This window comes from Cavia porcellus, unplaced genomic scaffold, assembly GCF_034190915.1.
Source record: "Cavia porcellus strain 051 isolate PalLab524CR breed Dunkin Hartley unplaced genomic scaffold, mCavPor4.1 scaffold_1, whole genome shotgun sequence".
Taxonomy (NCBI): domain Eukaryota; kingdom Metazoa; phylum Chordata; class Mammalia; order Rodentia; family Caviidae; genus Cavia; species Cavia porcellus.
The window spans coordinates 164,922,606-164,935,502 of NW_026947484.1; the positions used below are offsets into that span (position 1 = coordinate 164,922,606).

The 12,897-nt window shown below is 42.0% G+C and overlaps 1 protein-coding gene across 10 annotated transcripts in view; it reads left to right on the top strand.

Annotated features, from left to right (window-relative positions):
• The window catches only part of Dock7 (dedicator of cytokinesis 7), a 187,927-nt gene that overhangs the window by 143,425 nt on the left and 31,605 nt on the right, over positions 1-12,897 (top strand). For all 10 annotated transcript variants that reach the window (XM_063259552.1, XM_063259559.1, XM_063259570.1 and 7 more), the window contains 5 exons: positions 6,734-6,916; positions 7,007-7,142; positions 8,883-8,979; positions 10,302-10,398; positions 12,469-12,603. In XM_063259552.1, coding sequence (XP_063115622.1) covers positions 6,734-6,916; positions 7,007-7,142; positions 8,883-8,979; positions 10,302-10,398; positions 12,469-12,603 — 648 coding nt within the window. The remainder of the gene's footprint in view (positions 1-6,733; positions 6,917-7,006; positions 7,143-8,882; positions 8,980-10,301; positions 10,399-12,468; positions 12,604-12,897) is intronic.

The following is a 12,897-nucleotide window of genomic DNA, read 5'->3' on the forward strand; positions in this document are numbered from 1 at the left end:
CCAGTTTCTTGAGCAGCTGGTGATAGAACTGTGGGGGACTGGCAGCGGCTGAAAAGATAAGAAGTATGAAATATAAATGACCTTTATTTTGAGAATGTGGGGAGAGACACCCCTGATCCTCTGGGGAGCGGCTTCACTCCCCCCGCCCCCCACTCCCCTGGTTGGGGGTGTCTCCGTGGAACATGTGGCAGAACATGTGGCCTGGAGGTATACATAAGAGTAGCCTAGGTTTGAGGTGGAACCTAAGGGGCATTAGTGATGCACAGGTATCTCATTGGCACTGCTTTGGCACCATAGGTAAATTCCTAGGGTCGGGGAAGATTCAGTCACAGGTAAATTCATACGGGTGGGGAAGATGGAGCTCCTTGGTTCTGCCTGAGGGTTTTCCAGCTACAGTGTCCAGCCTGGGCCCAAACTCTTTCAGCTGGGATTACAGGTGTGTACCACCAGACCTGGAAAATTTTATTTTTTAATCATGAGTAGTTGTTGAGTTTTATTAAAATTTTTCCTTTATTCACTGGGATGGTCACATAATTTTGCTTTTTAATCTTTTAATGTGACTAGCTGAGTGAAGTTGATTTTCTGTAAGCTAACCTTGACATTCTGAATTAAATTCAGCTTTTTAATAATTATATATTGATTTGCTAATGTTTTGTTGTTTTGTAGTATGTATTTATGGTCATAATTAAAATGGCCTGTAATGTCTCTTTTTCATTGTTTTTTCTAAGGTTTGGGAATCAAATATAAAGCAGCTAATTAAAATAAGTTTCATCCTTTATTCTGTTTTTTCGCAAGTAGTTGTTTAAGATTAGACTTATTTCTTCCTGAAATATTTGGGCAACTTGTGGATGAAGCCCATCTGTGGCTGAACTTTTTTTGGTTTTGGCTTCTTTGAAAGTTTTACAATTACTGATTTAATTTCTTTGGAGACTGTAAGATTAAGTTTTCTTTTTTAAAACTTTTTTGTAATTTTATTCTAATGGAGATTTATTCAAATTTATTGACATGTTTATTCAAACTTAATTTGGTGTTATTTATAGTAGAAACAGACTTTTTCTGACTTGCTTGTCTTACTGTTCTCATCAGAAGTTAGAACTATATCTTTAATCTTTATAAAATACCAATTTGGGCTGCTATTGATCCTTACTTTTGTAGGGGGAAACACCAGGGCTTGGACTCAGGACCTCTCCCTTGCCGGAGAGGCTCTATACCACTGAGCTATCTCCCTGGCCCATGACCCTCACTTTTAAAACATTTTTGATTTATTGTATTCACTTTTGTTAGAGTTTAACATTAATATTCTTCTTCTGACTTCTTGAGATTGATGTTTAACTCAATTTGTTTTCATTCATTCTTTGATAAATATTCCTATACATTTTGCCTTCATTATTTAATTAAATGCCATAGTTCAATGTATATTTTAAGTCTTTACATTTTTTAAAATTATTGTTTTAAATGCCACAGTTTGTACATAACATTTTCATTATTTAGTTCAAAATATCTTTAAAATATGTTACGATTTTGTGTTATACTTTTTGGATATTTAAGAAGTTTTTCTTTTGAAATTTCTAGTCATAAAATTTCTAATTTATTTTGATTTTAGTGTTAGCATAATTGCATGATCAGAGAACTTAACTCTGATTTTACTTTGTTGTGTTCTTGTCAACTGGTTTTATGTTTGTTATCGTAAATAATCTCAGTTATCAATTTGGATGGACATTTTTATATTTTGTTGAACATTGTCCTAAATATGTCCTTTATTCTTATTTAACTCGTCTTGGTCTTCTTTAAGCTTTGTTTATTCTTAATATATTCCAGTACAAAAGGGGTTTTGTCATTTCTCCAGGTGTGCCAGGGTTTATGTGGTTTTGTGTCTTGATTATAAAGTATGTAACAATTTAAATTGTTAAATGTTTTTGTTGTATTGAACCATTTGCCAACATGAACTGTAGTGCTATTTTAAAGATTAGTATAACTCCCATAGGCTTCTTTTGTCTTGTCTTACATAATATGACCCTACTCAACCTTTCACTTCTGCTTATATCCTTATGTTTTAGATGTGTGTCTTATACACAATATATAGTTAGATTTTTGTCTTCTGTTTTAAAATCTAGCCTGGTTGTCTCTTTTAACTAGAGTTTTTAATACATTCATATGTAGTGTAATTAAATTTAACATACTTAACATTTTATATTTAACTGTATATTGTCTCACTTATATATGTTTCTTTTATTTATTATCTTTTGGATTATGTTTCTTCATTCTATTCTTTATTCTGCTTATTCTTCCCTACTAGCTTGAAAGTTACACAGTTTGTTTCTGTTTTGTTTTTTGGTTTTTGGTTTTTGTTTTTTTTTTTTTTTTGTCTTTTTCATTTTTATTGATACCAGGGATGGAACTCACGACTGCCTGCTTGCAAGGCAGGCGCTTATGCCACTGAGTTAAATCCCCAGCCCCTTGTTTCTGTTTTTTTTTTTTTTTTTTTGTGATTACATTAGAAATCACAATTGCGTCTTTAAAGTATCAGATCTAATGCTAATCTTGTCTTTACTTTCATGACAAGATTTTGTAACAAGTTGGCTTTACCTCTTCCTATGTAAACTTCAAGCATTGTTACTCATATATATTACTAACCCTCACAAGGAGTTATTGCTGCTGTTACACATTTTACTGTGCCTGCATAGAGCCAGGTATCATTTAAATTTGCCTCTATGGTCACCACTTTTGCTCACTTTTCCTCTTTGTGAAACATGTCCTTTAGAGTTTGCTGTACTGTGGTTTGCCTGCGGTGAGTGAGCTCTTAATTTACCGAGATAGCCTCGAACTTGCAGTCTTTTTGCCTCAGCCTCCTGAGTAGCTGGGATTAGAGGCATATGTCATCACACTTGGCTGGATAATCCATCTCTTTGTTAGCAAGTGCTTCAGGTGAATTGTTTCTTTTGATCTGTCTTCTCTGATGTAATTCCTTCCCTTGCTATATCTGGTACTACATTAATCAAAACATTTTCTTCATTTGTCTACTCTCTAATTTGTTTGCAGTTTTCTAAGTTTTTTTTTCTTCTATTTAAAATAAAAACTCAGGTTTGCTTGGATTATCTATGTCAGCATTACCCAAACAGGAAGTTCTTTGTTTTTCTTACAGTTTTGTCATCTGTGTATAGTTTCTTTTTCTTTCTTTTTCTTTTGTTCTAATCAGGAGTGGAACCCAGGGTGAGTATGTAATAGTTGCTGTTTTTAATAATTGGGAGAGCTGTTTGGGATCTAAAGAAAACCAGGTTATTTAGAGAAGCAACTAGAAGAGCATTGAAATCATTAACGGCTTTGACAGAAGTAGTCTGGAACTTACTGAACATGTCAGCCAAGGGCCTCATGGAGTGGAGAGGCTGGTCATCCAGGCGGGTGTGGCCTGAGGAATGGTGGTGTCCGCTGGCCCTGTCCATCTGCTGTCCTGCGGTCTGGGGACTGCACCAAAAGAGTGAGGCTCTTCCTGCCCTTCCTTGCAGGCATCAGGCAGCTTTTCAGCTGCAATAAGATCAAAGGAATGTTGGAAGAAGGTACTGAGCCTTGCCAGGTGTTTGTTCGTTCGTTTGTTTGTTTGTTTGTTTGTTTTTGATGGCTGAGCATGTGCCCCAGAGGTCCTAACAGAAGGGTTTCTGGAGAAGGAACAGGAGTGACAAATGAGGTAAGGAAAGAGAAGTCCTTCTGAAGGCGACCTTTGTCACCGGGGAGGGGGAGGACATTGTGAGACACCCTTGCTGGAGCACAGGCAGACGCCCCGCCGAGTGGTGGACACAGTGCTGGGGGAGCTGTGTGCCCAGTGGGGAGACAGAGACCTCCCACTTCATCCTCACATCTGGTCGAACTTCTGGAAGGAAGTTGTTTGGTACAGAAAGCTCCGAGTTAACCACGTTGCAGCTTTGGGTGGTGAATCCACCTCGACCTCTGAGCGCCCTCCCTGCACAGTGGGAAACAGTCCCTTTGTTTTGCCCAAATCCATTTTATTTCAGGGATTAAAAAGAAGAGAGAAAAAATACAACAAAATTTCAAAACATGTCAATTGGGAGCAACAGTGGTACCTACATTGTACATTTGTCATCTCCAAAGCATTCACCTAGGGCACAAGACATCTGCATGCAGTTGCCCCAACACCAGCACAAATCTTCCTCATCAGTGAACTCAGAGAAATAATCAGTATAACTGTCCTACCTATTTTTATATACATATTCATGTCTTTTTCTTTCAGCTTCTCACACTAATGAAACAATACCATGTTTACTCGTGTATGATTTATCTCACTAATGAGCATGTTCTCAAGATGCACCCATTTACCTATAAGTCTCCAATTTATCCCTTTTTATGGCTGAGTAGAACTCCATTGTATAGAAATACCACATCTTTTTAGCCATTCCTCACTCAATAGGTGTTTAGCTTGGGGCAACAGTCCTTTGACTTGGTTCTTGTAGGGCTTTATGCTCCTTCCCATAGAACCCTGGGTAAGAAAGACTGCTCTGGAAATTGATTTCACGTTGGCTTTCTACATGGAACATTTTGGAGAAAAGTCCACATCTTTTCACAGTGGAGTTTTTTTCCTGTCTGACTGACTTCCTTTCATAGGTGTCACTGTGGTTTTGGCAGGTCCCGCAGAATGTAAGAAGTATATATGTGTGCCTGTTTGTCACTTTCAGAATAATTTTTCTCTTGTATTTCTAAGTGATAGGTACTTCAAAATTCAGTGTATTTATACATACCTGACATAAAAAGTCCCTTTTAGCTATAAAAAGTGCCTGTCATTAAAAACAAAAACATGCCAGGCATGGTGGCATACTCTTATAATCCCAAGCACTTGGGGGCTGAGGTAGGAGGATCATTGCAAGTTTGAGACCAGCCTGGGCTACAAAGTGAGCCCAGCTTGAACCGCATAGGGAAACCCTGCCTCAAAAAGAAAAAAACAAAAGACATTTCCCTTATGAGAAAGACTAGATTTAGGAGTAAGGGTGATACAGAGGAAAGAAACTCCCAACATACTAGATGCATGGTGGAGTCTGTTCTCTAAAATCAAAGAATGAATTTTAGGAACAATAGAGGTTAAGAGCAGAATATATTTAGTGAAAGGGAGAAACCTTCTGTCCAAGAGAAAAACAGAAGGGGTCCCAACTGGGTTGCTAAAGACTGTCTTTTCTAGGGAATCTTACAGAGCAAAACCATGAGGTGAGATGGGTCCAAGGTGGCAAAAACATAGGAGCTCGCAAGGTGGGCACGAGGTGGGACAGAACTGTGGTCAACCAGTACGATTAACTGTTCAGGTAAAATTGACCAAATCAGGGACATGTGGGGAAGCGAGGTAGCACGTGGGTGTGCTTGAAGAGTAGCAACTCTTCCTGTGGTGGTCGGGATGGTGACTCCTGGCTTCCTCTGGGTGATCCATACCTATTTAGAATACCCACCCTTAGAATGTGGGTATATTTGTTTGATATTGTGTCTTGAGGTCTGGCCCACAGCAAGAGGTGTCTTCTACCCCACAGTTGCACAGTATCTGGCCTCCTGCACTGGTTCCTTTGAGGGCCCAGCCCTGTCTGACTGTAATATCTTTATCTAACGCAGCTGCCTGTAACAAGGGTCAGAGGCATAGTGTCACAGCAGCTAGGCACTCATGTCTGGGTGTGTGGGCTCGCAAGATGCAATAAGCAGAGCTGAAAATGTTGGTCCCTGGAGCCACATTCTCCATGTGAATCCCAGTCCCAACATTTACTACCAGCCACTTCAGGCGGCCCAGCGGACTTGCTGTAGTTAGTAAGTGGGAAGTGTTCAGAGTGCCGCCTCACAAGAGCAAGCCTTGGGTAAGTGCCAGCCGCCGCCCTCCCATAGCCAAGGCGGGCGCAGTATACTTGATTCTCCTATGTCTTTCCTGTCAGCGTTCCTCCAATGGGCTCTCTTAGTGTATGACTTAGGATGTGTTACTGTGCCACCAGCCTTCAGCTTCCTCATCAGTAGACCACAAGTGACAACAGTGAATGTGATTTCCTAAGGTCAGTGTGAGAGTTAAGTAAGGAAAAGTAAAAGTGCCCAGCACAGTGCTGTTGTTTTTATCGTCACCATCATCATGGTTACGCCGTTCTGCATACCGTTTGGAACTGAGGTGATGCAAACTGCTCGGTGACACTTAGAGAACTGAGCTGACCTAGTACATGGGAAGTGCTTCTATAGGGGCCAGAGCAGAGGCAGAAGGTCTGTTGGTGACACTGTGAGCGAATTCACATTGATAATGTCCCTGGATTTCATGGACCACATACTGTTGTAGACCAAAGCTGGAAACAGCCCCATACCTGGGGCTGGTTTCACGGCTGAGCTCTGTGACAGGAGGCAGTGGTGTACTAGGCCTGGTAGGCGGGCGCCATGTGCTCTTACTTGCTCTTTTGACACCACTTCACTGTTTCTCTTCTCCTTTATTTTCATCACGCATTTTCTTTTCAATATTTAATATGTTTAGTATTTATTTATTCCCTGCTGGAAATCTTGCTGTAGATTAAAACAAACTTTTCCTGCCAGGAAAATCTCACTGAACTTCAAGCTTTAACTATTAGTTTCTTCATGACTGTTTGATTCAAGTGTTATCAAAAGCAAATAGTCCTTTTAAAATATCTTGATTTTTATTTGATTGTCTTTAGAAGAAAGCACTTGACAAACGACACAAAAAATGATCCATTGATCTTACTGTGCTGTTCTCTATCTCCAGAGTGGCAGACAGCATACTACCTTCTCAGCAGAATCAAGTCGCAGCCTTTTGATCTGTCTACTCTGGGTCCTCAAGAATGCAGATGAGACAGTTCTGCAAAAGTGGTTCACAGATCTCTCAGTGTTGCAGCTAAACCGGCTGCTAGATCTTCTCTATCTCTGTGTGTCTTGCTTTGAATACAAAGTAAGTGGCCATGATACACATTGCAGAGGAATGAGAAATAGTGGAAAACAAAGAAATTTCTCAATGCCTCTTCCAATGTTTCAATTTCAGGGGAAAAAAGTGTTTGAAAGAATGAACAGTTTGACCTTTAAGAAGTCAAAAGACATGAGAGCAAAACTGGAAGAAGCCATTCTTGGGAGCATAGGTGCCCGGCAGGAAATGGTGCGGCGAAGCCGAGGCCAGCTTGGTATGTATGCAGCAACTGCGCCTCCAGCAAGGGGTGCTCTTGTTTCCTTGGGCTGTTACAAGCATCACTGTACCTAGCATGCATGAGACCCAGGATTCCATTCCCAGCACCTTCTACCCCAAATAAAATACTCTGTGCTCTAGCAGTTCTGTTTCTGAGTGTGTGTCCAAAAGGAATGGAAATTCTTGGTTTTTTAAAGGGTTGTATCTGATTTATCAGTTAAAAGAAAACTTAGAGGTCCATTGTGAACTGCACATAGCTAAATTAAAAATATGAAGCTGATAGTTCCTTTGTAGGCAAAGACTGCTGTGTATCTCATTAGAGACTCTGAACATGCCCATCCTGTGGAAAGTGACTGATTATTGTGCTAATGGCCTGTCAGAAAAGTATAATGAAAAGTTATTTATCCACACAAATGTTGATATGCACCTCGTTTCTGGGGTGCTAAGCTCCAGAAGCCACCTCTCTGGTCCAGTAGGTTTTTTGGTTTGTTTGTTTGAGACTGCGCCCCATGAAGTTCCCAAGCTACCCAAGTTGGTAAATTATATATGATCCTTAAAAAGAGTATGCAAATCTATGTTCACTTCCATGTGAGTTGGTTTATTTCACTTCTGAACATGGTATCAAGTGTATCCATTTACCTATAGAAATCTCAAGTTTATCCTTTATGGCTGATGTGGTTCTCCAGTGTGTATAAATACCTTTCCTTCATCCATTCTTCCCCTGTTCAAAAGGAAAGACAAACTGGGATGGGGGAAAGGAGAAAAGAAGGAAGGGAGAAGAAAAAATAATGTAAATATAAAGAAATGTATATTTGATAGTTAAGACAGTCACATTACTAATTACTCTTAGTTTGTTGGAAAGAATGTTGTGTGGATAATTAAATGCCTGTATCTTGTACTCTGAGTAACTAGAGAACAATATGCAATTATTTCGTTTGAAATTTTGGGGTTTTTTTTTCTCTTTAAAATAAAATGTAGGGGCTAGAGATTCAGCTCAGTGGCATCAGCATCTGCCTGTCAAGCGCAAGGTCATGAGTGATCTCCAATACCAAAATAAAATAAAATAGGCAAAGAATTTGAAAACATTTTTCTTAGAATATATAAATGGACAATAATGTAGGAAATGGTATCATCTGCCAACTAATGAATGGATTAAAAAAATATGGTACATCTGTTCAGAGGAACATCTGTTCAGAGGAACATTATTCCACGGTAAAAATGCTGCACTGGGAATGGTTCTGGAAAATATTATACTAAGTAAGCCAGTCATATATTGTATGGTTCCATTTATATGATATATCCACATTAAAAAAGTCCATAGAAACAGAAAGTAAGGTTGTGGTTGCCCGGAGACTGGAAATGAGGCTAAACCTAAGCAGGGACAGCTAACAGGCACAGATGCGGCAGGGACAGATGCGGAGTTTCTCTTCTGGGAGATGAAACTGTTCTAAAATTGGTTGAAATGTTCCAAACATGAATTTACTAAACATAATTGAGTGTAGGCTTTAAGTAGGTAAATTTTATGGTATGTAACATATATAGATCAATAAAGGTAGAAAAAAATGAAAGTATGGAAAATGACACACCATCAAATTTTTAAATAAATAAACAGGTTCCCTGCTTGTGCCGAGCATAAAATGACTATAGAGTTAATGCCGTGAGTGTTTGCAAACGCATACACCTGTGCTCTCACTACTGCAGTGGTGTTTTAATGTTGGTCTTGCGATTTGCTCTGCAGAGAGGAGCCCATCCGGCAGCACCTTTGGGAGTCAGGAGAACCTGAGGTGGCGGAAGGACATGACGCACTGGCGCCAGAACACAGAGAAGCTCGACAAGTAAGAGCCAGGCGCATGCTTCTCGGGGCTTAGGCAGTGGGAGGCCTTTCGTTCTGTTTTATGTTTGTTAGACACGCAAGTCTTAGGACATGGAGTGGGGGCAGCGGCTCCTTGGAGGACTCTTGCGTGGCATGCACACAGGTCCTGTGTTCTAGCCTGGCGCTGCAAAATTGAAAAATAGATAAACATTTAATCATTTTAATGTTAGATTAAAACACTTGGAGGAAAAACTGTTCATGTGATGTAGTACAGTGAATGTCTTATATATTTTAAAACCTAATTTCTCCAACAAATCCCCTTGGAAAATACTTTCAGCCATTGTTTTCTAAATATATCTTAAGTCTCACACTGAACTAAATATTTCAAGTATTATAAAAAATTAGAAAACTAATATTTGGCCTCCTGGAGCCTAGAATAAAACTGAAGAAAGATGAATCATGATTCAGGCCATAGGCAGTGAAGGCCCACAGGCCTGCCCTGCTCTTTGTCAAAGTGCCCAGGCAGTCAGATGGCCTGAACCTTGCTTTGAGCTGAAGGCTCAATATCTTCTCTTGATGACTTCTAATTTGTGAGTTAGCCCGCAAGAGCTTGCCTGTCCCAGAACCTGTGAGAATAAGGCTGACCCCAGACATCCTGGAGGCTGAGGCAGGAGGTTTGTGAGGTCAGATACAGGCTGGATAACTTAGGCACTTAGCAGGACTCTCCGTGTAAAGGGCTAGAGTTGCAGCTCAGTGCGAAGGCCCTGTTTCATTTTCTATTACCACCAAAAGTCTAAAAAAGAAATCATAGGAAATTGGATGAAAAAAAGAAATATCTTATCCCAAATAAAGACATTGAAACTGAGGAATGCAGAAATGAGTCCTGAACACATGTGTGCTGTCATCAGTGAAGTTTGTGGTGGAAGCACACTCTGTGCCACCTGGTACCAGTGCTGTCCAGGAGAACCCTGCATGTTCAGTGGTCTGTCACCACACTGGCACTGGCAGTAACCAGTGCTGCACAGGCCTGGGAGAGACCAGGTCCTGCTGTCAGTCTGGAAACGCTGCCCGAGTTGCTTTCGATAATCTGTTCTGTCCAGGCACGTATGGGGAGTGATTTCAAGGTTTTCATTTTTGTGCATCTTCAAGTATTGTATTATGGCTTTTAAAAAGATAAACATAATTAGATGGAGGGTGGGGAGGGGATCAGAGAGGAGTCGAGGTGGGTTGTACCCATATACCAGCTCCTCACCCAGAATGCCAGCATCACACACTGCAGGCACTTCCCAGTGAAAATAAAAACTGCAAAAAACAACCAACATCATTTCTGACTGTTCCTATTAGATCGAGGGCAGAGATTGAACATGAAGCATTAATTGATGGGAACCTGGCTACTGAAGCAAACCTCATCATCTTAGACACACTGGAGGTCGTTGTCCAGGTAGGAGCACAAAGAGGGGGATGTGAAATTCTCCTGTGGAAACTGGGGTCGAAGGGACGGTGTTTGTTGGGCCACGTAACTGCTTGAAGGAAGTTCTGCTCCACTTCAGGCAGTCTGTGGCCCTTTAATTACAGATGCTGTCTGTACCATGGCTTCAGCTTCGGTCCCTCTGCCTCTCCTTCGAGGCTAGCCTTGAATCTCCAAGTGGCCGGGTGGTCTCAATAGTTGTCTGTCCTGCCGTACTGGTTAGCGTGGGTGTAGAGCTGTAGTAGACACGTAAGAGATGTGCTGGGTTCACTCCACATCTGTATGTTGCAGAACATTTCAGGCTTTGTTTTTTGCCAATATTGGGATTGACCCCAAGGTCTTCACACCGAGCTGCATCCCCAGCCCTCTTTATGCATTCATTTAAACACAACCTTCCTAAGTTGCCTGACCTGGCCAGGAGCTTGTGATGCTTTTGCCTCAGCCTCCTAAGCTGATAGGTGTCCACCACTGTATTCATCTTTAGGCTTTTTGTATATAATCATGTTATTTGATTCTGTTAGTAGCCCTCTAGGAGATATCAGGCTGTTAATAATGATAACTGGGCTGATTGTGGTGGTACATGCCTATAATCCTGCCACTAAGAGCCTGAGACAGGACAGTCTCTGTAAGTTTGAGGCCAGCCTGGATTACATAGCAAGACCCTGTCTTAAAAGACAAACAAACAAACTGACATTGAGTTTTTCCTATGTCAGACACTGAAGCATTTTGCAAATACTAACTCATTGGCCTCTACAAGAAATTCATGTTGGTAAAATCATCAATGCCCCTGTCTCCAGTTTTTTGTTTTTGTTTTGGTACCAGGAATTGAACTCAGGACCACAAACTTGCCAAGAAGGCGCTTGTGCCTCTGAGCTAAACCCCTGTCTAGTCCTCCTGTCATATAGCTGAGAATAGCCACAGGGATGCTAATTACTTGGGGTCACACAGCTAGGTGGAGGAGGAGCAGGAGTTAAGTCAGTACCAAGGCCTCTCTGTTGTCTCAGTGGTCTCTTGGGTCCTCCTGTTGCATCCCCTGGACCACACGTGAGACTGCTTGGCCCTGACCTGGAGCGCCATGGTGTCACCTGCCTCCTGTCAGTCTCCCTCTGTTCCCTCTCTGCTCTGTTCTCTGCATTCCTATGAGATTGCTCTTCAGTTTCCCGGTGATGGTTTTTAAAATTCTGACTTTCTTGATTATTGAAGAACAAAGGTAGGAAACTTTGGATTTAGAAGCCTCCTTATAAAAACAAACAGTAAAGCCAGAGATGCTGGCACACGCCTATAATCCTAGCACTCTGGGAAACTGAGGCAGGAAGATCACAAGTTTAAGCCTAGCCTGGGCACTCAGTGATTTAATTTTCTGCCTGAAAAATTAAAAAATGTAAAAAGGGATGAAAGTGTAGTGAAGGCCTTGGGGACCCTGGTACCACCAGTAAACAAATCAATCCAAGGTATGTAATTTTGAGCCGCTCTGCATCAGGAGTCCCGCGTGCATCTCACCCTCAGGAGGAAGGAGCAGCTGCCAAGCAGGTGTGTCTGTGTGCGTGCGTGTGCACGTGACTAAGGGTGTGCCCTCAGAGTGCTGCTCTCATTTCTGTCAGTGGGGTTAAAGTCACCCCGGGATTTCTGTTGTTGAAGGAAGAGCCAGCGGATGCAGGAGTGGAGCCAGCTTCCCCACCCCAGTTCTGCACTCCTGCTCAGCCCCTGCTTGGGCTGTACTCTGCACGTGCCTCAGGTCCAGGCAGGGCCAGGAGCCTGTATGCATTCTTCCCGAGCAGCGTGGCACTCAGGCATGGGTTTGCCACTGATGCCCTGGAGTTTACTGTGTGCTTTCCTCTTCTACTGTATCTGTGAGTCTCCTTTAGAAAAATTTAAGTTCTGTCCACTGTTTTCTTTTATCCAGCTTCTACTTGGCTACTTCTCCTTGAGTCCTCCTAGCTCTGTTTACTTTATCTTTCAAAAATCTGTTATTTATACATACTCTACCTCCCTGACCAGGGCGCAGGTCCCTCTCCATTATACTTGTGTATTTCTCATTCACAGACAGTTTCCCTGACGGAATCCAAAGAGAGCATCCTTGGCGGGGTGCTGAAGGTGCTGCTCCACAGCATGGCCTGCAACCAGAGCGCCCTGTACCTGCAGCACTGCTTTGCCACACAGAGGGCCCTGGTTTCCAAGGTGGGTCACCGCACCTGCACTCCAGCCGGCTTTGCTTACTTGGCAGCACCGGCCAGGATCACAGGGCACTGAGTGAGAATCCTACTCCCCAAAGTTCAAGGGGAAAAGGTCAGCGGTTTGTCGGGGTGTCAGTCCATAGTTGGGTGGCCCCAAGGCAGGGTGGCTCATGGCAGAGGATTGTCGCCGAGGAGAAAGAGCCCATGGTGAGCAGGAGGCAGCAAAACAAGGGAAAGACCAGCCTCTTTCGGTCCCTTTCATTGTATCCAAGCTGGCAGAATTAGGGTGCCAATCCCA